This window comes from Sinocyclocheilus rhinocerous, unplaced genomic scaffold, assembly GCF_001515625.1.
Source record: "Sinocyclocheilus rhinocerous isolate Xijiao unplaced genomic scaffold, SAMN03320098_v1.1 scaffold43, whole genome shotgun sequence".
Taxonomy (NCBI): Eukaryota; Metazoa; Chordata; class Actinopteri; order Cypriniformes; family Cyprinidae; genus Sinocyclocheilus; species Sinocyclocheilus rhinocerous.
Genome location: NW_015628370.1, coordinates 555,192 through 582,894, shown reverse-complemented (window position 1 = coordinate 582,894; position 27,703 = coordinate 555,192). Strand labels below are relative to the sequence as shown.

At 37.5% G+C, this 27,703-nt stretch overlaps 1 protein-coding gene across 3 annotated transcripts in view; it reads right to left on the bottom strand.

Annotated features, from left to right (window-relative positions):
- rarab (retinoic acid receptor, alpha b) overlaps positions 1-27,703 on the bottom strand; it is a 133,422-nt gene that overhangs the window by 44,655 nt on the left and 61,064 nt on the right. Inside the window, exon 1 of one of the 3 annotated variants that reach the window (XM_016549348.1) lies at positions 8,952-9,890. The exons of the other annotated variants lie outside the window; for them this stretch is intronic. Within the exon in view, the coding sequence (XP_016404834.1) occupies positions 8,952-9,114 (163 nt within the window). The 5' untranslated portion in view covers positions 9,115-9,890. Of the gene's footprint in view, positions 1-8,951; positions 9,891-27,703 lie in introns of those variants that run through there. 3 annotated transcript variants of the gene reach the window in all.

Sequence of the window (27,703 nt, the reverse complement as noted above, 5' to 3'; positions counted from 1 at the left end):
TTTTGTGGTAATAAAAATAGATGTAGGTTAAGTGAACAATAGCCTTTAAATTGACTTAAAATACATATATAATAGCAATGAGGCAATAATAATTAGTTAAAATAAAGTATCAAAAGTAAGAAATCATATGGTTTTATTGAACAAAACTGTTCAAATACGGTATTATAATGTAATAGAGCCACTGATCTATATATAATTATAAAATAATATAATATAATCTCTATTAAAGATCAGTGAAAAGAGCTAACGTACAGTACACATTACAACAAAGGCCTGCAGGGGGCGCCAACGGCCTGACGATTGTTTTTACACATTACTGTGCGATCTAATACTTGTTTAATATTGTAAACTCAGAGTGAGGGTTTGAGCTTTTATTTTGAAACCGCGAGATAATGTATTCTCCTGTATCTGCGTGGATTTATAAATGAGTTACCTTACAAATCTGATAAAATGGCGCATGTTGCGTTCCCAGATGAACGTTATAATAAACCCAAACTCACAACAACATGCAAAGATGGAGTTTGAGACGCTCTACACATGTAAATGATAACAGTTCCTGTGGAACAGCTTTTACTGTGAACGGAGGCACTGTGAGACGCACGTATGTAACCTACACGCCTATAACTGCATCACATATAATTTAATTAAATCGTAGCGTTTGTGAATTCAAAGTTATGCTTAATTATGATTTTTAAACGGGTTTAATATATCATGAGGCCTTGGAAAACAGTCTAATCTGTTTTATGGATTCTCGTCCATGAAATGTGCCACTTCCGGTATTTTGCCAGTTAGTCGACGCAGGCAAAATGAAGTCGAGGATTTTTAAAAATCGAATAGTCGAATAGAATCAACGAATCGCGACAGCCCTATCCAATATAGACTAATAAATGTAAAATTTTTCAATTAAATTAAACAAATAAATAAAAATAATAAATATATAATATACAAATCATAAAATATTCCAATATATTAGGCATCCATAACCAAAACAAGAACAAATCCATGTTACATGACTACCGGGCTTTGAAGCACTATGCTTTCATTCGGGTTCTCTTCCAGCAATTGTTTTAGGCACTAAACAAGCACTTGAAAACATAAATGCATGCATTTTAACTGTGCTATCCAGAGTCCAGGCCACAGCCATTCACGCTACACCACCAGCTGGTTATATCTGTGTATGCCTCAGCCTCCCCCCCAGTCCACATGGCACAGATGTGGGGTGTGTGTTTAAGTGCCAGCAGGCCCAGTATCTATTGCAAGTCCTGCTCTGTATTTAAGGCTAAAAGAAATAAACACTCGGCCAGCCAGCCAAAACCACAGCAACACAAGCGCCACTCTTGCCAATAGTGTTGTCAAAAGACCCGATACTTCGGTACCAAGTCGGTACTAAAAACACAGTGATGAAGCTGGTATGTGTTTGCAGTACACAAGCCACGGTTAAGACAGTGTGACCCGGTCTCTCTCTCTCACACACGCACGCACGCACTTGAGAGTTTCGCTCCCCCTCAAGCGATCTGTACTATTTGGATGCGCTCAATGGATCATGTCATGTACTCAATGGATGCGCAGTATGTGGCACGCAGCGCACCTGTATTTGACGTACCGTAAACTATTCTTGGCTGAATAGCTCTAGGTTTTCAAAAGCCCTTTAAAATTTAATATGTACACATTTTGGATTAAATTAAAGTAGTCAAATTTTTTAATTAGCATGGTTTTGTGTTTTGCTTTGGTACCGAGAACCGTGGATTTTCACTGGTATTGGTACCGAATACTGAAATTTTGGTACCGTGACAACACTACTTGCCAACAAGGGCCGCTGGAAAAATGCAAATTAGCAGCTCTCCCGTTCGGTGTTCAGCAGCAGACCTGCCACGCTGTCTGGAGTTCAGGCGAACCCCAGCCCTTAGTAAGCCTCGGTTAACCAACGGACCAGGGCAGTTGTTATTTCCCTCTCAAACTCTACTAATTCTCCCCTTATTCTACAGGAATCCCCTTTTTCACCCACTTTCCATCCCCTCCCAGCTGCAACCGGGCTGGGCTATTGCTCCCACCGGCACAGCACTGTTCATGGGAAACAATAAAACGCCACATGCGTTTCCCTTAGTTAGGGCTTCCACACTGCAGCTCCATGCGAGGCTCAGCAAGCCATCGATAAAACACCATAAATGCTATACTGGCTAGATCTTCATTGGCATTTTATGCAAATTATGGATTCAACAACAAGCCAATAACTATTTTCATGTAATGCCTGACATTGACTATATAATTTTGTCTAAAACAAGAAACAAAACCACTATTATTAGCATTAGATGATGGCAAAGGTAATCTAAATGTAGAAAAAAGTAAACAAGCATCCAGAATAATATCAAACTGATACCAATATATAATTTGAATTATATCATGGTTCCAATATATCATGCATCCTTAATCTGCCATGCAAAGGTAAAAGGCCATAACTTCAGTTTTGGTCAAAAATTAGTTATTGATATTTTTGGGACATTCAAGACCGCCGTTCTCATGTGCATATGTATCTTGAGTCGATTTCATTTTTTTGTTGTTGAGAAAATAATGGGTTGTCTTAACAGTAACTTCGAAAAGGAGAAACCAAGGCAGAACACCGTATAACACCAGTTACCACTCTTTGACTTTGTTTTGGAACGCTCAAATTGAGTTACGGTGCTCTGCCTTTGTTTAGCCATGCGTCAATATGAAGTTACTATTCTGCCTTTGTTTTACTGTCCGTTAAAGTCTAGATCAGTGGTTCCCAACCACGTTCCTGGAGGCCCCCCAACTATTTTCCATGTCTCCTTTATCTGACACACCCATTTCTGGTCTTGGAGTCTCAGCTAATGAGCTGATGATCTGAATCAAGTGTGCTTGATTAAGTAGAGACTCCAAGACCTGAAATTGGAGTGTCAGATAAAGGAGACATGCAAAATGTGCAGTGTTGGGGGTGCCTCCAGGACCAGGGTTGGGAACCACTGCTCTAGATAACTTGGCATCAATAAGTAATCGTAAATAATCTTTTATAAATTTTTTTGTTCTTTTTATAATGCAGATTAATCACTCAGTCTGGGGTTGCCCACTTCTAGTTGCATGATCACTAGACATGGGCCGGTATGAGATTTTGACGGTATGATAACCTTAAGCAAAAATATCACGTTTTTACGGTATTACGGTATTGACTTGTTCGGCATTGCTGGGAACGGCCACAAAAATGTCATAACCGTTTATGCTGTGGGGGAATACAAACCATTCGAATTAATGCGCGAAAACCTTGTTAGGCACTTGATCTTTACTTTTTGTGATGATTTCGATTGATTTTTGCTTGGTGCAATGCCGAAATGTTGCTGCATGGCGTTCTGTACCTCTAATAATGTTTTCTGACCTTAGATGCATTTAAACCTGTTGTAGGGGACTCCAACACAATATTAGGACACTTTAAAATACCATATGACCTGCTCTTTAATATGAACTATACAGAAACGAGATGAAAAGAAAATACCACGTAAACTTTTCTGAAGACAGTCAGTTCCCCTCAGAAACATTCATATAAACCCCCAAATCACTATTGAGGATTTTCTTCCAATAGTAATTTTTCTCTGTGCGTCCGTCTTCAGCGTCTCTGGCCTGTGTTAACGGGCGTTTACAGACTTCATATTTTCACATAAATTACATTTTGGAAAATGATTGCATGGCAACGCAGTTTGTGCAAGTCCAGAACAGAGACGAGTTGCCCGCTCGCTCGCACCAACAGGAGGAGGAGGGTCGTGTTACTCTCTACACTGCATTCAACCTGAGGGATTCCTACACTTTCAGTCTTTGAGGAGACATGAAAAACTGTGCATACCGCAGGAATGGTATAATGGAAAATATTAGTGGTTTTGAAACTGTGAAATTTTCAAATCGCGGTATACCTTGAAACTGGTAATCGGCCCATGCCTAATGATCACACATAAAATCAGTAGTAACAGTTCGCAATTAAATCCATATCCTACCTTTTCTTGTAAGACGATAAAATCCATGGCAATGAATGTCATCGGAGATGTTTAATCCACAAGCATTCTGAGCATTATTCCTACTTGCTGCCTTTCACATCAATCCACAAGTCGCCCTTTTAGGTTAGGCTATTTTCATTCAATTCGATGTAAAAGTAATTAGGCTATCTCTTGAATCCTTTTACATTAGTGAGCATTGCAAATAAACTGGTTGCAAAATGGCATCTACAGTACAGTAACTTCAAAATAGGGGTAAAAATGTATTTTGAGCTCATTTTTTTTATGCAGACAATTTTCATTACAACAAAAATATAATTGCCAGATTTCCAGTGTCCTACCTATAATAATTTTGGCTGGACAAACAAAATCTTTAAAGTCATTTTTCTCAGCTCTACACTCTAGCTAGTTATGGTCTTTTGCCTTTGTAGGGCAGTAATGCAAATTTTAGGATACATTAAAAATACGCTGAATGGACTCAAAGATAAGTTACATGCTGATAACATTTCAAAAATGTGTATTTAAAAATGCAGTATATGACTGCTTGGGGTGGATAAAGTCAAAGAATAAATGTATAGATGCCCATCAAAGTACTTTGATCTTCAGGATATCGGAGTCACATGACTTAATGCGGAGAAGAAAACAAAACCTGCTCTGGTTGTTTTAAATTGCCAGAGCCAAAAATATTTACCACTACATCTCAAAGCTCTCTGACGCTGTGCCAATCCCTGACATAAGGCATTTCTCACCAACTGCTAGAATATTTTGTAAACATATTACTTTTAAAGAGCCACTTTGGTTTGCCCAGTAGCTACAACTTCAATTTCTATTTTGCATCAAGTTTCCCAGAAGTGTGTGGGATGGAAATGCTGCTTTATTAGCTTTTTATGAACTGTTTTTGCAATATTTAGATTTTTCATTTAAGCCAAATTCACAACTTGGATAGAAACATTGCTAGTGTGATGCTATAAATAAAACTAAACGTAACTAATGATACAGCAACGAGATGCACAATCTAAGCATGCTCTTCAACAATGCATGTTCACAATAGATCAAGCTCTCTGTTAAAACAAAAGAGCTACACTGGAATGTCAAGAGGAGGCTTGTGAATAGAACGTTAACAGTCTTTTAGTGGGGGAGGAACAGCAGAAAGATCCGACTGCCAGCTTTCATTCTGCTGGGTCCCAGGCAGCCTTCAGAATGATGGAGAGCTTTTCAAACACACCGTGATGGATGCCTCCCTGAGACACGGAGCACCAGAGCCTCTCACTGCGCAGAGGTAGCAGGGCTTGGAGGTCAGAGAAGTGCAGGGCCTAATCCGCTCCTGATGGCCGTGAAGGTGCTCATGTTTGAAGGCCACTAAGAACCAATCACATGGCACGCTTCAGAAGAAAGCAAGGTAACAGAGACAGAAGTACCAGAAAAACACAACACTACAGCACACTTCACTTTGAGTGTCACTTAAAGGAACACACTCTGAAAACATCCATTAATCAAAGTCTCACGATCTTATGCAAGACTCAGAATGTGGTCATTAAAAGCTGCTGTCTGGCTTTAATTATTCTGAGGATTATCTGAAAGAGCAAAGCAATTCATTGCACTTCAGTCAATGGCCCTCTAGGGTCTTTCGAGCTCTTTGTGATTTACTCTGAAAAGTGGAAACTATGATGGGTTAAAAAAAGCAAGCACATGGTTACTCCTGACCCATATAAGCCGCCTCTGAGAGTCACTCTTACAGAAATATGGATTAATATGAAATATCTTATTGGATTGAAAAGCAAATCACAACCCACCTTGAGGTCTACAGGAGGTAAAGAGACAATTGGACACTATACTCCATTCTAACATGCCACTTATACAATACAAACAACTTTACAGATGATCTTAGGCCCGTCACTTATAATTTGTACATGACTACATTTAGATCTCGTCTCCTCAAAGCTCTGAGGTCGAGCCGCACCACCAAGTCTACTTGCTCTACGTGCCCTTTTCAAGAACCATAAATACTTTGGCTGCTACGACTGTTCTCCATAAGAAAAGGATGCTGAGCTGCAGAACAAATCATCCCTCAAACAGGCTTACACAAGATTAGCAATGTTGACATGCCCCAACAATCACTGGAGACCATGTTTCCAGACAGATTCTGGCCCCCTGAAATGTCACACTTGTGTTGCAAACACATACCATACACTGTGAGAAGACATCGTCGCTGTCTAGTGGCCTTGTACAAGATGTGGTATTGCAGTCCCTATTTCTTCTAATTTTCCATTATGCTCAAGAGATTTAATAGATATTACATATAATTGCTAATATTCAATAATACTTGTTACTTAAAATACTCAAACCAATTTCATTTCCAAGTATCTTGCTTAGTAAGAACTAGGGCTGAACGACTAATTGCATTTGCGATAATATCGCGATATGAAAAAACGCGATTTTTTTAATCGCAGAGGCTGCGATTACACTCGGTCACGTGACACGCGAGAGTAAAGAGGTGTGTTCGACTTGAAGATCGATCGGTGTACGACATCAAAGTACAGCGAGAGAAAAGTCTAAGACACAGATCGGTCTAAGCAGCGCTGCTTCAAGTCGAACACATCTAAGCAGTCTTCAGAGGAAGCGTCAAGTTGACACGCTACAGTGTTGCCAAGTCTGCGATTTGGGGAGCCCCTCCAAAAAAACATGTATTTTACCCCCCGGAACGTGATTTTTATCGGTGGAACCCCCCTCGAAACGCGATTGGGCTAGTTTTGAGTAGCAATTGGGCGGGTTTTGTTGTGAAATCCTGGCACGCTAACGTTACACGTGGAAACATTTGAAAGTGTATATAATAAACGTACTTCAAACATACTCCATCAGCAGAAAAAAAAAAGAAATAAAACGGTAAACAGCCAAAGGACGTAACTTAGAATGGGAGATGGATCGGTTTGTGAAAGAGAAGAGAAAAGCCATAGATGAAGTCGCACAGACCCAGGCAGGTGCTGGTCATTTAAAAGCTAAATGCAGAAAATATGACGAGGCATATCTTGCTCTCGGCTTCACTCTCCGTGTCTATACCGGACGCTACAGTTGTCGCGTCGCACCGCAACAGCTCTACACTGGACGCGACAATCTGCTAGGGGGCAGATTTTTTTTACTATACCGGACGCTACAGTTGTCGCGTCGCAACGCAACAGCTCTACACTGGACGCGACAATCTGCTAGGGGGCAGATTTTTTTTTATAGATTTAAAGGGGGGCGTGACCAAAAAAGTTTGAGAACCACTGGTCTAAAGTTAATAGACAGTGTTTCGTGCAGTCCACATGTTTATTACAGTGACTCTGAATTGCCTAAAGTAGTGTGGTAAAGCAACAGATTTGTTTTTATATTTCGGCAATCTACTTTTGTTAGCATCGGAACATATAGGCCTGGCCTACAGAAAAGAACATTTATGTTTAATCTATCTAATATTGTGTTGGTCATACTATATAATGATTTATAGGTTGTCTTCGTTGAATAATACAGAACATAACGAGTTTAAAAAAAATAAATCGCATATTAAATCGCAATCACAATATTGGCAAAAAAATAAATAAATTCGCAATTAGATTATTTTCCAAAATCGTTCAGCCCTAGTAAGAACTAAGTAAAGCATTTAAAGAGAATTCGATCAATCAGGCCCTTAACCCTTTCAGACACAATGGCTACTGGGAAAAACACCTAATTTTTTCAAGAACATGTCTAATGTTTTAAGACAGTAGTAAAATTAGCACACAGGAACTGATGGCATTAACGTAGCTTCTATTCAAAGTTGGCTGCACACAGCTGCTGATGGAACTTCTCTGGTCTAGCTCACCAGCTAAACACACATATTTTCACACATATTTCTCAGTTTATCACACTACTCTACATTTTATTGAAGGTAAAATGTTGCAGAATGAGAGTTTGTAAAATGAATGATGCAACTATAAAATTCATAAGGTAAAAGGTTTTTCCACAGCAACCACTAAGATTATGCGTAAAATGAGGTGGTAACACGCAGTAACCACAAAGCACATGGGAGTAACACCAAATCACATGGAAAAAATGGTTCAAAATATTGTAGGTTTCACAATGTACAGGAAACACTGATTAATGCAGATGTAAATGTATACCCGATTCTCATGTGCATTAGTTGGATATGGAATTTCAAACCAATCTGATCTTTATGACGCCAAATCTAAAATGCTTTCAACTAACAAAGTTAAATGTTATGCAAAAACAACTGCACTAAGCGCACATAATCACTCAAACCAACCAAACAAACAAAAAAACTAAAACAAGTTAATGGTTTCTAAGAATGAACTGACACAATGTAATGCGTAGTGGTCACTAGGAGAAACTTCTTCAAAATTGACCTCTGACCCCCAAGCCTAAGGAATTTGAACCCACAAACATTTAGTTTGATTAGTCTGTTACTCATTCATAACAATATCAATATATTGATACAATACCAGTGACACTTGTGACTTTAAGGGGTCAGAGCAAAATCAATAGAAAGCTGGTGGAAATCTGGTGCCTAAAAGGGTTAAGACTGAGATACTTCATATATGATGATAACCCATAAATGTTGCATTCCAATACAGCCATACTAAAAATACAGTTCTCACATATTATCAACTATCAATGAATTCATAGCATACTGGCTGGAAATAAATGAACGGAGCCTAATTCTATCATAACAGGCACTAAAATGAATTACATATATTTACAGTACAATAGCAGTTAGTCAGCTCACTAGGTTCAAGACACAGCCTACATGTACACATGCTGGAAAATACCCACACACACTCATCAGCTGACGTGTAGTTGCCCCTGTAAGAGCCCCAGTGACCCCCCAAACATTCAGCAGTCGGGGGAGGAACTCAGAATGAAATTGTCCGTATAATGTTAGATCAGAGACTGCGTTAAGGATAAAGAAAACAAAAGGCCACCTACAGTGATTCGAGCCGCTCCAGTGCGGGGTCCTGAACCCGCGGGTCGCTCCCGACACGAGGCCTTTATCCGGGATCAAACAGCCGCGGTTCTGGTGGTAGTAATCCATGCTTAAATACGGGTTCGGACTAGGGGTCAGTCCAACAACGTCCACACTCTCGTACATCGTGAAATCAAACCAAATATTCTCCAAAAGTAAATGCTTCCTTCTTGACGAAGCAAAAATAATCGAAATGTTATGTATAACTGAAAAATAACAGGTTAAAATAAATAAAAATAAATAGAAAACCCTATTCAAAACAATAACAGTGGAGCAAACAGTGGGATTTCGCACAATCGCGTGAATAAGAACTTGAAGAGAGACGATCTTCTCGGTGTGTTTATGAAGCTCGCGCTGTCCACGGGGAATGAACTACATTCTTCAGATTTTAAAATCCTGCGCCAGTTGTTGCAACACAGCGTGCTGTTGAAATTGTGGCTCTATATGTGACCCAATGATCGATGTGAAACTGCTACATGAGTATAAGCAGAGTCCCGCGCGCAGCCCGTGGAAACGTCCGAAAACTCTTAGCAGCGACCGTCTTGAAAAGCTCCCAAACGCCTCCTTGCCCCCCAACGAAACGTTTTCTAAATGCTATGCGTTAACAGACCGACGTATTGACGCATATTTACTGTAAACACGCAGTCGTCCGCGTCGATGAGAGAGAGAGCGCTCGGTCTCGTGAATAATCCCGTTGGAGGGCTGCCGATCGGACACGGGAAGAACTTGCTCCTGTGTTTCCAGACCCTGCGAAGACGCGATCTCAAAGTAATGTCTTTTGCATCTTGTGTCGAACCCCTCGCATACTTGTGGGAAATTTCTCCCTGAAAAACAAAAGCGATCTTCGACAGGGTAACTCCGGTCTTCACGCACTTTCCAGGCTATCCCACACCGCAATTCTTGACGAGTGTCAGCAGCTGCGCACAAACTCCGTCCCCATCAACCCCCACTCGAAGTGTTCCGCTCTCTGATTGGCTGCTGATAAACCTAATCTCAGTCTTATCAATGTGCCATCTAACAACGAGTATCTGCCGCCATAACAGGCTAAAGTATAAAGTTTGTACATACACGTTTACATTTATTTGACTGCTGCTTTCTAAAAAAAAAAAAAAAAAACGCTATGTAAAAAAAGTTATCTGGACTTTAGTACAGTTGGGTTAAGAAGTTTTAAAAGAAACATACTTTTATAAGTATAATTGTATAAATCTTTGTTTTATCAAAAATGATTTTGATCAAGCTTAATTAGGCCTACTGTATTATCCATTGAGACAAAATATTTAACTTATGGACAACTACATAATACAACTAGCCTAATACAAACTTGTGTATAACCATTGCAAGAATTGAGATATTATGTATCCCTTAATCTTATAAATAAATACTTAATAGAGGAACTTGTAGTTAATAATAATAGGACTATATATATACAGACACTCACTGACCCCAAGACTGCTTTATCAATACAAAGTGAGGTAAACAACACATTGCAACACTATCTAGTTTCCCACCACAAAATCCATAGACGCTGTCTGGAGAGTAGTGTTCATAACAAGGCAATGAACACTCGGGCTGCAGCCCAACAGCATCCGTCAGCTCAACGCACCAAGGTTGCTGCCATCCGCTGATGGCTCCATTCATCAGTAAAACGACGTATTAGCCTCCCCTTATTTTCCGGCTTCAGTCCTCACATTTTTGTCCTTGACATGTAAGAGGTACTGTATTGATTTTTCACTATCTAAAATATTAGCCTCCACACAAAAGGCCACTCATTCAATAAATACACGTTTATTAATGGACAGTCCTTTTAATCCAACCAGACCCATATAAATCTTTCTATGAAATGGTCAGGGAGGAGGGAACTGACTGGCTTTAAATAATACTGCTTTATATTTGTACCAGTTAAAATGGTTATGGTCATTTCATTTCAACTGGTCATGCAAACTGGTCATTAGGTTCAACTGGTCATGCAAATTTTCTGTGTTATCTGTGCTTCATACATACATTGCTACACTATTGACAGTGGAGCACTTTGTTCAAGCGAAATGTCGCTAATTTGACCGTGACTTCATATAAAATAAGCTGAAATCTGACTCCAAATCTCTAATTTTAGTAACTTTGCTAAATATTCCATTATCAAGATTGCACAGTTTTGAATTGACAAATAATGTAAGTACACCAACATAGGGCATCTAATTGTGTGAATGCAATTGTGTGGATAATTTAGAAAAGGATAAGTCATAATCATGTATCTCAAAAACAACAACAGACTAGCTAGGCCTACATAATAAGCTACATATGTCATTGATGGAGGCAAATGACCTGAGATTCTCAATACCTTGAGACTGCAGGAGTCGAGAGGGGCAGTAAATCCGGGGAGGAGGGGGTTTAATGGCGGCTGTTAGGAATTCAAAGACTTTATGGGGCTTTAGGAGGAAATCCATGAGAAAACCTGCTGGCAACTTGAAAGTGTGAGGCTATTTATTACCCTCAATCCACCTCCCCCACCTCACTTCCTCTAAATACGCATAAAAAAGCTTTTTTATTTTCTATTAAGCTCCACTTCTTATCAATGCTGCGTGATATATGTTAAGAGCAAATGCACATTCTCGAGAGCACATATTACGCAATGTAAATGCTATTAGATTGGGTTTCTGAGGTGTTAGCATACTGATAGCATGCAGTTTTAAATGCTTATCATTATTCTGTCAGTCACATGACCCAGTTTGTCCCAGAATGCCCGGCCCTGATGAACAGATGGGTGTTTGCATTCACTCACAATGCCTTTAATCTGTCTGATAGGGAGGGGCCATCATTCAATCCTGTTACAATGAGCGCCTGTACTGACTCATTATATAGTAGCACAGTATGGATGTGCCACATGCTATTAACAATGGACAAAGGTCAAGAGAAAGATACCATTTGACATTCTCAACGGTGACAGCTTTTGAACTCCAGCTATATAAAAAATACACATGACAAAGTGAACCATTTTCCCATAAAATGCGATCACACAGGCAGTATGTTTAATCGGAGTGACATAACCTTGATCGCAATCTCCGGACATGCACGCTATTAACTCTTCTGTGAACCTCGCTGAAGCAATTTCCTGAAAGTGAGTGACATAAAAAGAGGGTTATTTCTTATATAGTCATTAATAATCAAATGTCATGGAGCTTTGTAAATTATGATACAATATAAATGCATTGAAAGGTTTGTGCTGTTACTATATGCCAGCTGATGCTTACTGCTGTGGTAAACATATGGTGGAGATTAGCTACTGTGAACCTCTCTGCCAGATGTGTAATGTTAGCAGGTGAAGGCTATTGACCAGTCCGCAGGGCCACTGATGATCCTGATTGCTTGAGCAGTCCCATCTCATTACTCTTGGCTCAAGGTCAAGGATTAAGTGGTGAGAATAGATCCAGCCTCTTACCATCCTTATGGTGAGTTGTTTGATTGTTTGAATGTGGGTTTGTGTACTTGAGGGTGAATATGTGAGACATTTACATTGTCATTACAGATTTATAGTCATACAGTCATCAGACTTTAAAAAGTTAGTTCAACCAAAATAAGAATTCTGTCATCATTTACTCATCCTCATGTCAACTGTATGACTTTATTTCTTCTGTGGAACACAAAAGGCGATATTTTGGAAAATGTCTCAGAATATACAGTATATAATGAGAGTCAGGTATGGAAGCCCATTTCCGCCATATAAGAAACATAAATCATGTTTTGGTAAATCATAATTATGACAAAAATTCATATTTGTGACATAAGTTGTCAAAATCATTTGAAGTCATGAAAATTTGAGATACTAACACAACTAAGAGACAGTTAACATTATGAGATACATAAAGTCAGAATATGTTTAAGAGATAGCTAATATTGACAAAATTTACATGAAATTATCAGATAAAAAGCTATAAGATATGAGTTACGAAATGATAAGATACTAAGCCATAATTATTAGATAAAGGTCAAAGTAATGACAAAAACTTTAAACTATAAGATAAAAAGTCATAATCGTGACATGAAAAGCCAAAGGTTTTAATGTCATAATTGACTTTTTGCATCATAATAATAACTTTTTATCTCATAATTTGGACTTTTATGTCATAATTATGATTTACCAATGCATTTTTTCTTATGTGGCAGAAATAGACTTCCATAAAAAGGTGACTAATATTGTTTTGGACCCCCATTGGCTTTGATTATATGGACAAAAACAATTGAAATTAATTGTCATTTTTGGGTGAACTATCCCTTTAATGCATCTATATTTTGTCATAGTCAACAAATTTGATTTAATCTTATTCTGATGACCTGGTGATAGGCAGTTTGAACATGTTCTGCTATGATTAGGGTGCGGCATGACTGGTCAAGGCCATCTCACCTGTCCCCCTGGCTATGCATCATAACACTCTATTTGACCTGCTGACCCCTTCTGACCCAAACAACAGATGAACAGCTCAATGACACATGGCTGTTTGTATAAGATCAGCTGAGTATGTTCAAGGCATATATATGTATGATTTGTCTGAATATGATGTTTGTGTCCACCAAAATGAATTAATACATTTTTCTGTCCTGTACTACGGTATGATTTTTGTTATCATCTAACACATCATACTATATAGTATATATAAATAAATATACTTAACAACCCCACGATTAACAATTCTTAACATGATATCATTGGTCTTTTGCGATGTATAGTGACCTATATGATATTGCCCGGGCACAGATCGAGTGCAATAGGGAAATGTGCCGAGCTGGTTCAAATGTTAATGGTCCATCTGAAATCCCCTGCTTAGCCAGCAGGTTGGGGAACAAAAGCCCCATAGAGGTGCAGCTTGCGGGGTCTGGACATGACAAATGCGGCCAAGAACGGGGCAGCGGTTGCTGTGGAGCTCTGGGGAGGGAAAAGCGGGGGCAGTGGAATGATCTACCAAACCCAAGCCTCATTGAGGGCGTCGCATCGGGGGGCAGCGGGGGTCACCCCATCATCATCACCATTTCAAAGAGCCTAAGAGCGAGGTGAAGCCGAGTACAGGGTGGGGGAGGTCCGCTGACCCCGACCGGTGTACCCGCACTACTCCATCTTCTGCGGATGGTAACAGCATGAAAGGAAGCCCCATCATCTCTACTCCCGGCAAGACAGAGAGATATTGAGAGGACGAGAGACAGATAGGGGGCTGCTCTCTAAACAGGCCCATTACCTTGACACCCCCTAGAGAAAAGACCCTCACCCCCAACACTCTCGGTCTTGATTTCTCATTCCGGCTCTCTTTCACGTGGAGACAAACACACAAAGGACCCAGTGGGACTGCGATTTTGATGGTGGGCCTTGGGCAGGAAGAATCTGGTGCATTACATAGATGGGCAGCCAAAACAAAAGCCAGTGATTTCTCCATTTAAAGGTGTTCTGAGTCATCAAAACACACCTCGGTAGACCAGAGCCAGCCAGCCTCCCAGGCCACCAGCTCTCTATCTTATCAAAGCAGACCCACTCCCCATGGAGGACCCCATATCACCACACATAAGAACATCAAGCAGTCTTTGTGATAATGCTCGGTCTTTACTGCCAGTGGCTTAAGCCTAAGCTCCATGCATATCAAAAAGCTCTGAATGTGCTGGCCAAACCTCCGCTTTGCATATAGATACTGAGCCTATTGACATATCGATTCTCCTGGCCAGGGACCCATGAAAGCAGCCGACGCAAATCCCCCCTTTAATCAGCGAAAGCCCCCTAAAACGGTCTGAAGTGGGAACAAGAGCTAGTCGCTCTGCTACAGTACTCTCACAATGGCCTGGCAAATGCGCCATTATGACTTGTTTGACCCTCCTCTCCAAGTGCACTGGCCACTTTGAGAGGGTAATTAACCCATCTTTCTCCCTCCCCTTGATTCAATTACAATAGAGGCACAGCATTCCTCAAGCGCTTTCATGCACTTGCGCCGGGGAAGAGGGGCAGACGGGGGCCACGAACGGGATGGGTTGATCAGGACTCATGGAGTGCTTCAGAACAAACATGAAGAGATTAAAGGTTCAGTCCTTGAGAAGTAAATGAAGAGGGAAATGTTAATAAGCTTTGGATATCAAATTCTCATATTGTACAGGGTGATATGATGCATTCTTTAAAAATCAGCGCCGACTGATTGTGAATAGTGGGTGTTACATACGGGAATTAAGGCAGAATGAATGAGAGTTTGCTAAAACAATGCCTAAATGGCTATTTGGCTATGGGTTAATTTTAGGTCATAGGTTTTCAAACTGTAAGGAAGGTGGTCTGTAAAAAAGAAAAAAGAGGAAAAACAGTGTAAAATATGTAAAAATGAATAAAAAGAAAAGCAAATAAATAAATAAATAAGTGGTCCATGGAGAAAAAAAAAAAAAAAAAAAAAAAAAAAAAAAAAAAAAGCACAGACATACACATATATAATGCCAAATCTAATTTAATGAAAAAAAAATAGAAAAAAAATAAAAAAAAAAAAAAAAAAAAAACAAAAAAAAAAAAAAAAAAGGGGTCCATGGAAAAAAAAAAAAAAAAAAAAAAAATTTGAGTAAAGTGTGTAAAATATGTACAATGAATAAAAACAATGAATAAAAACAATGAATGAATCAATGAATGAATGAATAAATAAGGTGGTCCTTGAAAAAAACTAGAGGAAAATAATGTAAATGTGTAAAATGGATAAAAATAAAAGCATACATGTATATACATAAATACATACATAAATATAATATCATATAAACATTTATTTATTTATTTATTATCATTACTATTAGGTGCTATTAAATAAATACATTTTTAAAAGGCTGATAGAATTTGATAGAATTATTGTTTAATTCTGCTTTTTAATGACTGGATGTCATGAGATTTATCACAGTTATTTTATAAATATAATATCATATAAAATCAATGTATTCATTTATTTATATTACTATTAGGTGCTATTAAAGTACAATAATAAATATATTTTTAAAAGGCTGATAGAATTTGATAGAATTATTACGTTTAATTCTGCTTTTTAAAGACTGAACGTCATGAGATTAATCACAATTATTTTATTCTTCACATCTACACATCTAACAGTGCTCTTATGGTGAGTAGAAAATACATCATCAACTTACATGAAAATATGTTTACATATTATGAAGGCGATCATCAAATTTGTGGGTGCTTGTCAAAGCATATAATGTGTTTTTCAGTTTGTCAAATGCTTTGCTATAATATGAATTGTAGCTATAATATGAACATCTCATTGTATTTCTACATGCAGTCCACACTGTATCTGACAGCGTGATATAAAGAGATCTCTCGCTCTATCCATTTCCAGTGTGCTTCTTGAATGCAGAATGAGTACCTTCTATAATCCCCTCCTCTGAGGGAAATGCAAAGGGGGGGAAAGAGAAGGGAGATGAAAGAGGGCTGGGTAGTTACGATGGATTACAGGCTCAGCGAGGCGGTGGGGGAGGCCAGTGGACTGATAATATTTAACCAGGCCTGGGTGGACCATCTGGAACCACCCCCCTTCATCAACAGTCCATCTCGCACATCTGGGTCCTCCTCTGAAGGAGTAACTCACATTTGCCTTCAAATGAATAATGCCGTTTTTACATTATTTTGAAAGAATTTCAACACTCGTGACTTCATGCAAAACAATTCTAACATGATTACAGACACTGTAGATGACTTAATTAAGTCAACCATCTAAAGTGCTCACACGCAACGCTCCAAAATGTTTTATGCAGATGTCACATTCCTAAAAATTTCTAAAACAATCTTCAATCACTTTCAGGACATGATCTATTTTGAGCCCTTTTCTTCTTCCTTACTGTGAGGCCTGCAGTTTATACTATTAGTTAGGTTGGGATTCCCCCTAATTCTCCAGAGCAGCTGCAAACCCGTGTGGGGGTTGGGGGGAGGAGGGAGGGGGTACATGAACAGGAACAAACACCCTGACCCCCGGCCCAATTGGCCAGCCATTCTGGTCCCCATTCCGAGAGCCACTGCACTTCCCGTCTCCAAACTCCAGTCTAAGAAAACAAGCATGCTGTCACTCTAGAAGCCCTTCCACATATTTCAGCAGACCAGATTTCTTTTGGATGAGACAAAAGTTGAACTGGAGCATATGTGCACTGAGTTACAGGATATTGCTTCAGTATAATTACAGCTCATTTTTGACATTACGTGTGATTCAATAGTCTGCATCTAAACAAGAGTTACGGTCTACTGTCAATGCCTTTTAAAATTAAGTCTGTCTCTAATACTGCTAAAAATGTAGAGGATGTGATCAATAAAATAGATTTGCCCTTTAATCCCCATGCAAATGTGAACACATGCAATACATTTCTACAAAAGATTTCTCTTGTTAAAGAATATGTGCTGACACCTTGAGAAACAAAACTGTGCAAAACCAGTCAATGCCTGTTAATCCAACATTAACATATGACATAGTTCTAACAATGGAAAATGTGGTAGGAAAGTTTAAAACCTTAAAGGAACAGTTCTCAGTTTAATTCAGTCATGATTTGCTGACTCTCATGTTATTCCAAACCGTGTGATTTTCAAAGATTTTTTAAAAGAATCTACATATTGAAAGTTAATGGGAACAGGACAAAAAAAGGACATATAACTTTGTGTGAGGAACATACACAAATTTAAGTCATTATTTAATGTCTCTGAAACGGACAACAAACGATACATCAACACCATTTTGGCACTAGTTCTCATGTGTGTTGTAACCACAGGTTGACATTGACATTAAACTTAACTTGCATCGAAAGGTGTCATATTTGATTTGCAAGCTATCTATAAGCAGTGTTGAGCAGTAACGCGTTACTGTAATTTGATTACTTTTTTAGTAACGGAGTAATTTAACGCGTTACAATTTTCAAAATAGTAATTAGAGTATAGTTACAAGCCGAGGTCTCTATACGTTACTGCCGCGTTACATTGCTGACAGAATAATTAGAGTATAGTTAAAAGCCGAAGTCTCTATACGTTACTGCCGCGTTACATTGCTGACAGAATGCAGTTATTTATAATCTAGAGATTGTAAAAAGGATGTCGCACATGCACTGTCGAGTCCTGTGCCAGTGGATTAGAGACCTGCTCCCACCCGCGAGACCCGACGCAACAGAGTGCGGCGCAGGACAAGATGGGCGAGTGCTGCTGTGGGCGGGTAGACACTCGTGTGTGTGCGGGATGCGGGAGAATAAAATGATTCACGGGACTCCCGCAAAATAGAAATATCTAAACATAAAATATCATCTATTACACAAAAGCAACATGAACTAATATAAATATAAACGATTAACAGTTGCAAGTGTGCAGAGTTTCTATTTTGGCTATAACACGTGTTTGCAGCGTTGAGCAATGCAGTGCTGAAATTTGCGTGCTCATGAATCCTCTCATTATAATACACGAATTGTAGACATTATGAAAGATTCGTTATTCATACATTTATTGTGTTATAACAGAGATTTGTGAGATTGCGATGAACTGAGATGTCTTTTAGAGATTATAAATGCAGCGCTCTTTGCAAACCATGCACGCGTAGCAGCCGCTTGCTTTAGTTAAAAATAACAGTGTTCTGTTAATGTTGATGCTTTAATAACAAATATTTATCGGGAGCGTGTATGCTGGGATTTCATAAATTTCATAGAGAAAAAAGTAACGTAACTAGTAATGTAACTAATTACTTTTGAAATAAAGTAATCAGAACAGTAATGATTACTTTTAAAAGGAGTAATCAGTAATTTGATTACATTTTCAGAGTAACTTGCCCAACACTGTCTATAAGTGAAAAAAGGCAATAAATCTTTTTTTTGTCATTAGGGATCTTGACATAACCAGTCCCTGTTCACTTTCACTGAATGCAAAAAGGTGGCCAGGATTCTTCAAAACATCACCTTTTCTATTCCACAAAAACTAAAAAGCAAAACCAGAGCATTCTTCTGATTAAGACTTTGCACTGTTTTGTTTGAGGTCAAGTAACAGTTTGGTTCTCTACATTAGCTTCCTGAACACGGATCAGCACCAAGAAGAGAGGTCAATTGTGTTCATATTTTAGCCTCTTATGATAATATGGTTGTACAATAGCATCACTGTTTAGGATCTGTGAATGAGTACTTCCTAATCAAATTCATTCAAAGTCCAGGAAATATTTAGCATGATGATAAGAGCTCAGAAAATGTTTTCTACTCATTGCACATATAAATTCTCAACTAATTATAAATTGAAGAAAGCACACAAACAAAGCCACACCATTCGATTATCTAGACCCTCCATTCCAGAGGAAAAACACTCCTGTAAATGTCAATTCACCATTTTTACTTTGTCTTCAAGCCAGGACATTGAGACTGAAAAGGGCTGAGCTCAGCAAATTCACTCAGAGGCTTGTTTCCCCCTCTTCCTTCGAGTTTTTAAGGTTCAGATATCTCTTAACTTACAGTAAACTTAACTCTTCAGACTATGATATCTGCTCAGCAAAAAAAAAAAAACTGAAAGTTTTCTACACACATTGGGATGTCCCCAGAGAAACCTGTTAATGAAAATACATGTCAAAACTATTAGCTGGCACAATCATGACAAAATCAGTTGGCCATGATTCAGTATGCTGTCAACAATGGGATTGATGAGATACAGTGTAATACAAGACTTCTTAAGAAGTGCTTGAAAACATGTCATCCATAGGTACTTATCAGTGTGATAGTTCCTGTGTGATTATGTGATTTAATCAAGGTTTTCTGTTCATTCTATGATTTAGCAATAAGAACTAAATATTAGCTTGTGCTTTGTGAAACTCAAAAGATTAATAGGCCTCTACTCTATCTCTATTGGCCCACCTGTAGATATATTACTGTTAAAATGTTTAGAGTTGGTAAGCATAAGTCTCTAATGCTCACCAATGCTGCATTTATTTGATGAAAAATACAGTAATATTGTAAAAAAAAAAAAATATTATTATAATTTAAAATGACTGTTTTCTATTTTAATATATTTTAAATTTGAATTTTTAATAGAATTTTCAGCAGCCATTACTCCAGTCTTCATTGTAACATGATCCTTTAGAAATTATTTTGATGAATGTATTGCGTCCTTGCTGAATGAAAGTATTGATTTCTTAAAAAAAAAAATAAAAAAAAAAACCTACTGATCTCAAATGATTGACTACTACTAAAATGTATGTTCATTATATGATGGATATCAAAATGTAAGGTTTGGTTGTTCTTACATAAGAAATATTAGTTAGATCCACATAAGCTTCATTCATACAATATATAATCTCAGACTGCGACCCAAAAATACATGTAAATGAATAATTTTATACAATTTTATTTGAGCAGTTTCTAATTGTCAGTCTTCATTGGAAAAAAAAGAACAGCTGCTGTCAGCTGCCACAGGGCAGAGTACAAAATCAAAGCAGATATGCTAATAGCAACTCTTGGACACAATTAGTGAAAAGGAACTCGCTCCATGTGCCACGAATGATTAGCAAATGAACTTTTCCTTTTGATGTAGACGAAAGAGGTGGCTTACTCCTCCCTCCTTCCTGCCAGCCTCCTCAATCGGTTCTTTCCAGTACATTCCAGTGAGCTGCTGGACTGGCATGATTGATACGGACATGGTGGCAAATAGGTTTACCAGCCGTTTATTATATGATATTGTTCCTAAATCAAGGCATCACATTTTTATTTTTTACCAAACAATTATGGAATAGGTGTTCATTCCATATTCAAAATAGACATTTTATGAATGCATAAGTAATACAAGCAGAAATCAGCGGTGGATTTGATGTGACAATGTTCTGTTTGAGGAATTCACAGCTTATTGCTGTCATCTGCTGACAAATCTCTATCTGCTGTCGTCCCAGTGACTTCCAGTTCACGCAGAGGCACAAGTTGTATTTGTTCTCGCAAAAATGTCACCATTAACTCCTCAATATCCACAGAGACTAAATATACTGACAAACAAATGTGAGGATGCCCCTGGCTTAAAACTGTCAGTTATAGGCCTATTTATAAAGCACAATTTTATGTAATACATTCAAGAGAGAAATAAGCTTGCCAAAAGCAAATACACAAAATGCAGGAAGTGCAAGATGTTTTTGCCAACGCAGGTTCTCCTGAAGCTAATATTTAAGAAACTTTTCTATAAAAAAAAGTGAATTTATTGGTACAAAGCTTTTAGACGCAGTATAACTTCCTTTTCTTCACTTGTTGTAACTAGTCAAAAACAGGTTAGAGGCTAGTTAGCTCGCTAGCTTTAGCCTGCACATGTATAAAAGTGTTTCTAAACTTTCCAGTGAGTTAAATACTTTCATTTGGACAGTTTAATGGGTATAGCTAGTACGGGTACCATCATAAGTGTCCCTTGTAGCTCATTACTTTGTGTGTGTGTGTGTGTGTGTGTGTGTGAAAATGTAAGTCCTTTACAGTAGCACACACAGTCACTTCACTAAATGAGGTCAGACTGATGTGTTGTTTTAATCAACCCAGCCTGCCTCCATTAATTATTCAGCACCTTAGAGGATAGGGAGCCCTACGGCCAGGGAAGAGGGACGAGGAGAGTGAGAGAGACAGGGTGAGGGGAGAGTTTACAACTAGACACGACTACCATATTAGAGGAAATACAAACAGATATTGAGCAGGTTAAGTAGGCAATGAAACTGTATGTTAAATATGCATATTTGGCAAGAAATAAATAAATAAATTAACACTAATATCAGCTAAAAAGCACAAATTAAGCTTGAAATCACACAGAAAATGGGAAACAAATGCTAAATATTAACACAAAACCTCAGTAATATTGAGAGATGTTTCATTAACAACACCCACGATCCACCTCACACTCGGTCGACCCATCACATCGTCCATGCCACAGTAAAATGTCAGCAGCCGTGGAGTGTGAAAGTGTGAATGCGAGGTGTGAGGGAGGATGGCATTTGGGTCACAGGGTTTCACACCAGGCATCAGGCACTCACACACACCACAAAGAGACTCAAACAAGGAACTCAGAGAACTTAATATGACAATACACAACAATAAGATTTCACAGTATGTGAACTGGTAACAGATTAACCAGGGACCATCAGCCAGTATTAGCAGATTTTGTTAATTATCTGCAAGAGTCTTAATTTGTATTGATTGGAAGCAGATCAAGACTGTTTTGGCCCTAAATTAAACTAGTACTTGTTTTCTGTGATAGGTTTCCAAACAGTCTTTCCTACTAAAGTTGTGATTCCTGAATTCACTTGAATACGAGAAGCTGCAAAAGGCTCAGGTGCAAGTGGAATGTAAAAAACACGGTGACATATATATTGCGATATATTGCGTCATCAAAAATTATTGAGGTCATGTACATATATTGCGCGATAAGTCGATATATTGATTACTGCGACAGGCCTAAATATAATGATACAATACAACATTGGCTACCAGAAATCGCTTACCCCACCTTTAAGCAAGGACACATTAAATAGATGAAAAGTGACAGTAAAGACATTTATAATATTACAAAAGATTTCTATCTCAAATAAATCAAAGAAGATTGATTAGAGTGATTTTTGAAGGATCATGTGACATCGAAGAGTGGCGTAATGGCTGCTGAAAATTCAGCTTTGTCAGGAATAAATGACTTTTTAATATATTATTAATTATATATATTATTAATTATTATATATTTAATATATTAAAACAGAAAACCGTTATTTTGAATTATAATATTTCACAATATCACTGTTTTTACTTTATTTTTGATCACATAAATGCAGTCCTAAGCATAAAAGAGTTTCAAATGTATATTATATTATATTCTTGTTTAAAATATTAGCCATTATTCTATTTGATCATAACATAAAATGACCATATATCAGTCAAAATGTTTATATCCATACATTATTAATTTGCAACTAAATCATGATAGTACTACAAATAAAATATGGTTTTCCAAGAGTAAGGGAACCATGTCTTTTAACAGGATATTTTGTGTGACTGATGCCTCTATTAAGGCTTAGTGGTGTTTAAAACATAATCAATCCCACTCGGACACAAATACACACCACACAAACACACAACAAGACAGCGCAAACACTGCAGATATAGAGATAGATACCAAAATATTCCATGCTTCAGCAAAAAATAAAGCATAGCATAGAAAGTTGTCATGCTGCTTTCCACCTCCCCCTTCTGTTCCCTCCTTTCCTCTCTTCACTTTCTCTGCAAGTACACATATCTCAGGATGGGGTCTGGAGATTTATGAGCTATAGTGAGAAGTGGGCCAGAAAGCCCTCCCCGGCTCTGGATCTGCTTTGACGCCTCCCTCACGTCTTTTATTTCCATCCCTCCCTCTCTGGTTGCAGTGCTTTCTGCTCACATTACCCTCTGTTGAGTGATAAACATTGTCTGTGGGCAGTAAATTCAGTCTGAGCCTGACAGGCCTCCAATAAACCAGTCTATTCTCTCACTGCGAGGAGGCTTTGGTCTGGAGGCCCACAGGAAGGGAATGCAGACACACTCTCACACACACACACACACACACTCACAAATATAAAGATAAACAAATATGTAGATAAACAAGTTAAGAGGGACAAGATACATGTGGCATACATCATGCACATCAAAGGCACAAATAAGGAACAAACACAGGAGACACATTCATATACACTCGCACAAAGAAACAATAATCAACTAGCTGAATGTACACATATAACCAATGATAAATGTTTACTAATCATACACACAATGATTTCAGTTGTAAAAAGTGATTATAAGGCACAAATCAATAGTTAATTTCTTAAATGTGTCTTTGTTTATTTTTCATTGACCATAAAGGCATTGTTGTTCTGCTTCAGCTCATTTTTATATCACCTAAAACCACAGTACACCCACTTATGGTGGTTACTCAAGGCAACTGGCTAACAATGAGCGGTTAGATTACAATTTGGCAAGCAAATTTATCCAGTAAAGGCAATACCACCTGCTGCAGTTAGCAAGTAAAACTTAAACTACCAGGCAGAAAGAAACCACACGTTTGAGTAGGAAACAGCAAATATAGTGTATTTGGAGGATAAACTCACTGTTTATGTGTGCAAATATATGTGCACATTTTTTTCAGGGAAGAAATATTACAAATGTTTGTTATATTTCCAATTTTTGGCTGTATGAAGGATTTTTTCCCGCATCGTTAATATTTACAAGTTTCCATTGGCTTACTGAATAAATATTGAATAAATATTGTGTAAAATTGTGTTCTTTGATTTCAATTCTCATTTGTTATCATGAAACTGTATTATCTGCATTATATAAGCTAATGGCCATCTTCTCTAGATATCAGCATTGGCATCGGGCACTAAAAAACCAACACCGGTCGACCACTAGAATGAACCATGATGCAGCATCTGGCAAGTTCTTTTCCTACGATCTTCTAAAAGCTCTAATAAGTTGGCAAAGTTCTTATAACACCAAAGAATGTTGACTGAAATCAAACACTGTAGCTTCAATAGCTAGCAGACTCTCAGAGGTCCAGCAACACCACATGCTCAGAGACGATTTACAGATGCACCCATAAACATCCAGCCAATAATGGAGCAGCTTCTTCTCATCAACTGATGGCAGCTGACAATTACGAACACAGGCAATAAGTCTGGCTGGTCACAGGTGTGCTCCAAACACACAGGATCCCCCTGTCCTCCATGCATCTCACTAATTGCATGTTTTAAGCAGAGCTGTCTGCTGTGCCCATTTCTTTGATTGAAAGGGTGTTTATTGGCCACTCTCCACTGAAGTGCCCGGCAGAGTCAGCTCCATGTGTGCTTGTGTAATATGTGTAAAATATGAAGCTTTAAAACATTTCTTTACACTTTGCAATACAATCAATAAGAAGTAATAAATTCATTTTTCCCCACAACAGATCAATAGTATGAGTATTTAAATATTTAAGTGTTTATATACTATTATATATAGTACACACACACACACACTCATATAATGTGTGTATATATATGTGTGTGTGTGTTAGCATTATTTTCATGATTTCCGTGTAAAAGTATTACATCATACACACATACAAAACACATAAATACTTTGACACAGAAATCATGAAAACAACATTAAAATAAGAAATATTAAATAATAAACTTATTTTGTTATTATATTTTATTTATTATTATTTTACTATTATTAATATTACTATTAATTACTATTGTTAATAATAATAATAATAATAATACAAAAACAATATATATTCATAAATATAAAAAAACAAATATTAAAATATAGTGAAACTCATCAGTTATTATTAATAATTTTTTCATTCTCACCTTGTTACATGGACAACTACAGTCAAACCTGCTGTATCAGTGCATCTGTTACAACAGAAATCCTGCCTGCTACATACCAGCATTTCCTTTGTGTGTGTGTGTGTGTGTACATGATATGGAATGTAGAGCGGGTGGAGGCTGTCACAGCTGGATTGGGAACATCTGTCAATGCAGACTCAAAAAATGAGTATTTAAATATTTAAGTGTTTATATACTATTATATATAGTACACACACACACACACTCATATAATGTGTGTATATATATGTGTGTGTGTGTTAGCATTATTTTCATGATTTCCGTGTAAAAGTATTACATCATACACACATACAAAACACATAAATACTTTGACACAGAAATCATGAAAACAACATTAAAATAAGAAATATTAAATAATAAACTTATTTTGTTATTATATTTTATTTATTATTATTTTACTATTATTAATATTACTATTAATTACTATTGTTAATAATAATAATAATAATAATACAAAAACAATATATATTCATAAATATAAAAAAACAAATATTAAAATATAGTGAAACTCATCAGTTATTATTAATAATTTTTTCATTCTCACCTTGTTACATGGACAACTACAGTCAAACCTGCTGTATCAGTGCATCTGTTACAACAGAAATCCTGCCTGCTACATACCAGCATTTCCTTTGTGTGTGTGTGTGTGTGTACATGATATGGAATGTAGAGCGGGTGGAGGCTGTCACAGCTGGATTGGGAACATCTGTCAATGCAGACTCAAAAATAACCTCTCTAAAAGTGTACACTACTGCCAGCTCTGTTATGAGATAAAAAATAAGAAGTGAAAGAGGGACTAGAAGCATGAAAATGACACCTGGTTGTAATTTCTTCGGTTTGATGAATCTGGTCAACAGCAAACATAATGTGCGTAACAGTTTACGGTTTCATTTTTGAGTCAAATAAATCATCACAGCTGAGAAAACCCAAAAATGTGAAATGAAAACACTTGTATTTGTATGAATGAGCGTTTCTATAATAACTTACAGGAATGCTGTGGCCTATACAGGCCAGAATTACATGTGGAGGCTTCAGGCAGCTTAATACAAATGTTGGGGCATTTAATTATAGTGATCCTCTTCAATATGTGTGTTTATGTTACATAAAGGGTAATTAAAAAGCTATCACACACATTCTAAAGAGCTGGAGGCAGAAGTAGTGGTTTTGGCCACACTTGTGAGGACAAACGCTGATTATGTCGCAGTCCCACAAACTCTCTTTTGTGGCACATGCAGATGATACAAGCTTGAATTCACTTCCCCCGTCTGTCAACGGTGGCTATTGAAAACCTTTAAAAGTCCACAAAAGTTTTCTGTGAAGAAGTCAGAGTAAACAAGCACAGGAAATCAACACATGCTAAATCATTCTATAAATACACCCCCAAATAGGCCTATTAAATCGCTTAAGGAGTTAACGGCAGCAGGCGTCCCCCAGGGGCCCTGATTTACGGGACAATGTGAGCATGTCTGTACGTGTGTGTGGCTGTTTGTATGTATAGATACTATGTGTATGGCAGACTAGCTCCCCGCTTTCTGCACTAAAAACTACCCACACTCTGACACACATTTTTGTTTCATCAATAAAATGAGTCCTTTACAAGCAATGGCCTTGTGAAGTTATTTATGGCTGAAAATGGGGAAATCATATAAAAATGTCAATCTTCAAACAGTTTATGAATAAAACAAACACTGCCTTTACACTATAAATAAAATGTGTAATTCCTCAAATTAAGACAGCTCACCAGACAATGTGTTAGAGATGAGAAACTGATGATAAAGATTTGGCTTCTATGGGAGCATTCTTGCATACATGGAACCTCATTAGGGAATGTTTTGGAACACACAACAAGTCTGTGTGCCACGAAAATAGTTCTCCACAACAGAGACTCAACTCACAACTGATTTCAGTGGAGCACTAAAAATACTACAACTAAAATTAAAATAAATAAAAGATAAATAAATATAAATATGAAATAAACCTAATAAAAATTACAAAAACATAACAAGAATGACTAAAACTTAAAATAAATACTAAAAATATATATATAAAAAAAAAAATCTAAATACTACAATTGTAAATAATACTAAAACAATACTGATTAGATTAATTACTAATAAACTATTTCTCAGTATTCAATTACAAGTACGCATTTATGCAATGCAATCTGGGACTGCCTTGTCCATAAGGGATACATGCAATGCTACCATAGGAGGTCAGCAGCAAAGATATTGGTTAATAAAATGGGATTAGATACATTTGTGTTATTTAACATATTTAATTATTGCAGGTTTGCGTCATATTCTGAGTTTGCATTTCACTGTTTTAATTCATTTTGATGAATACTA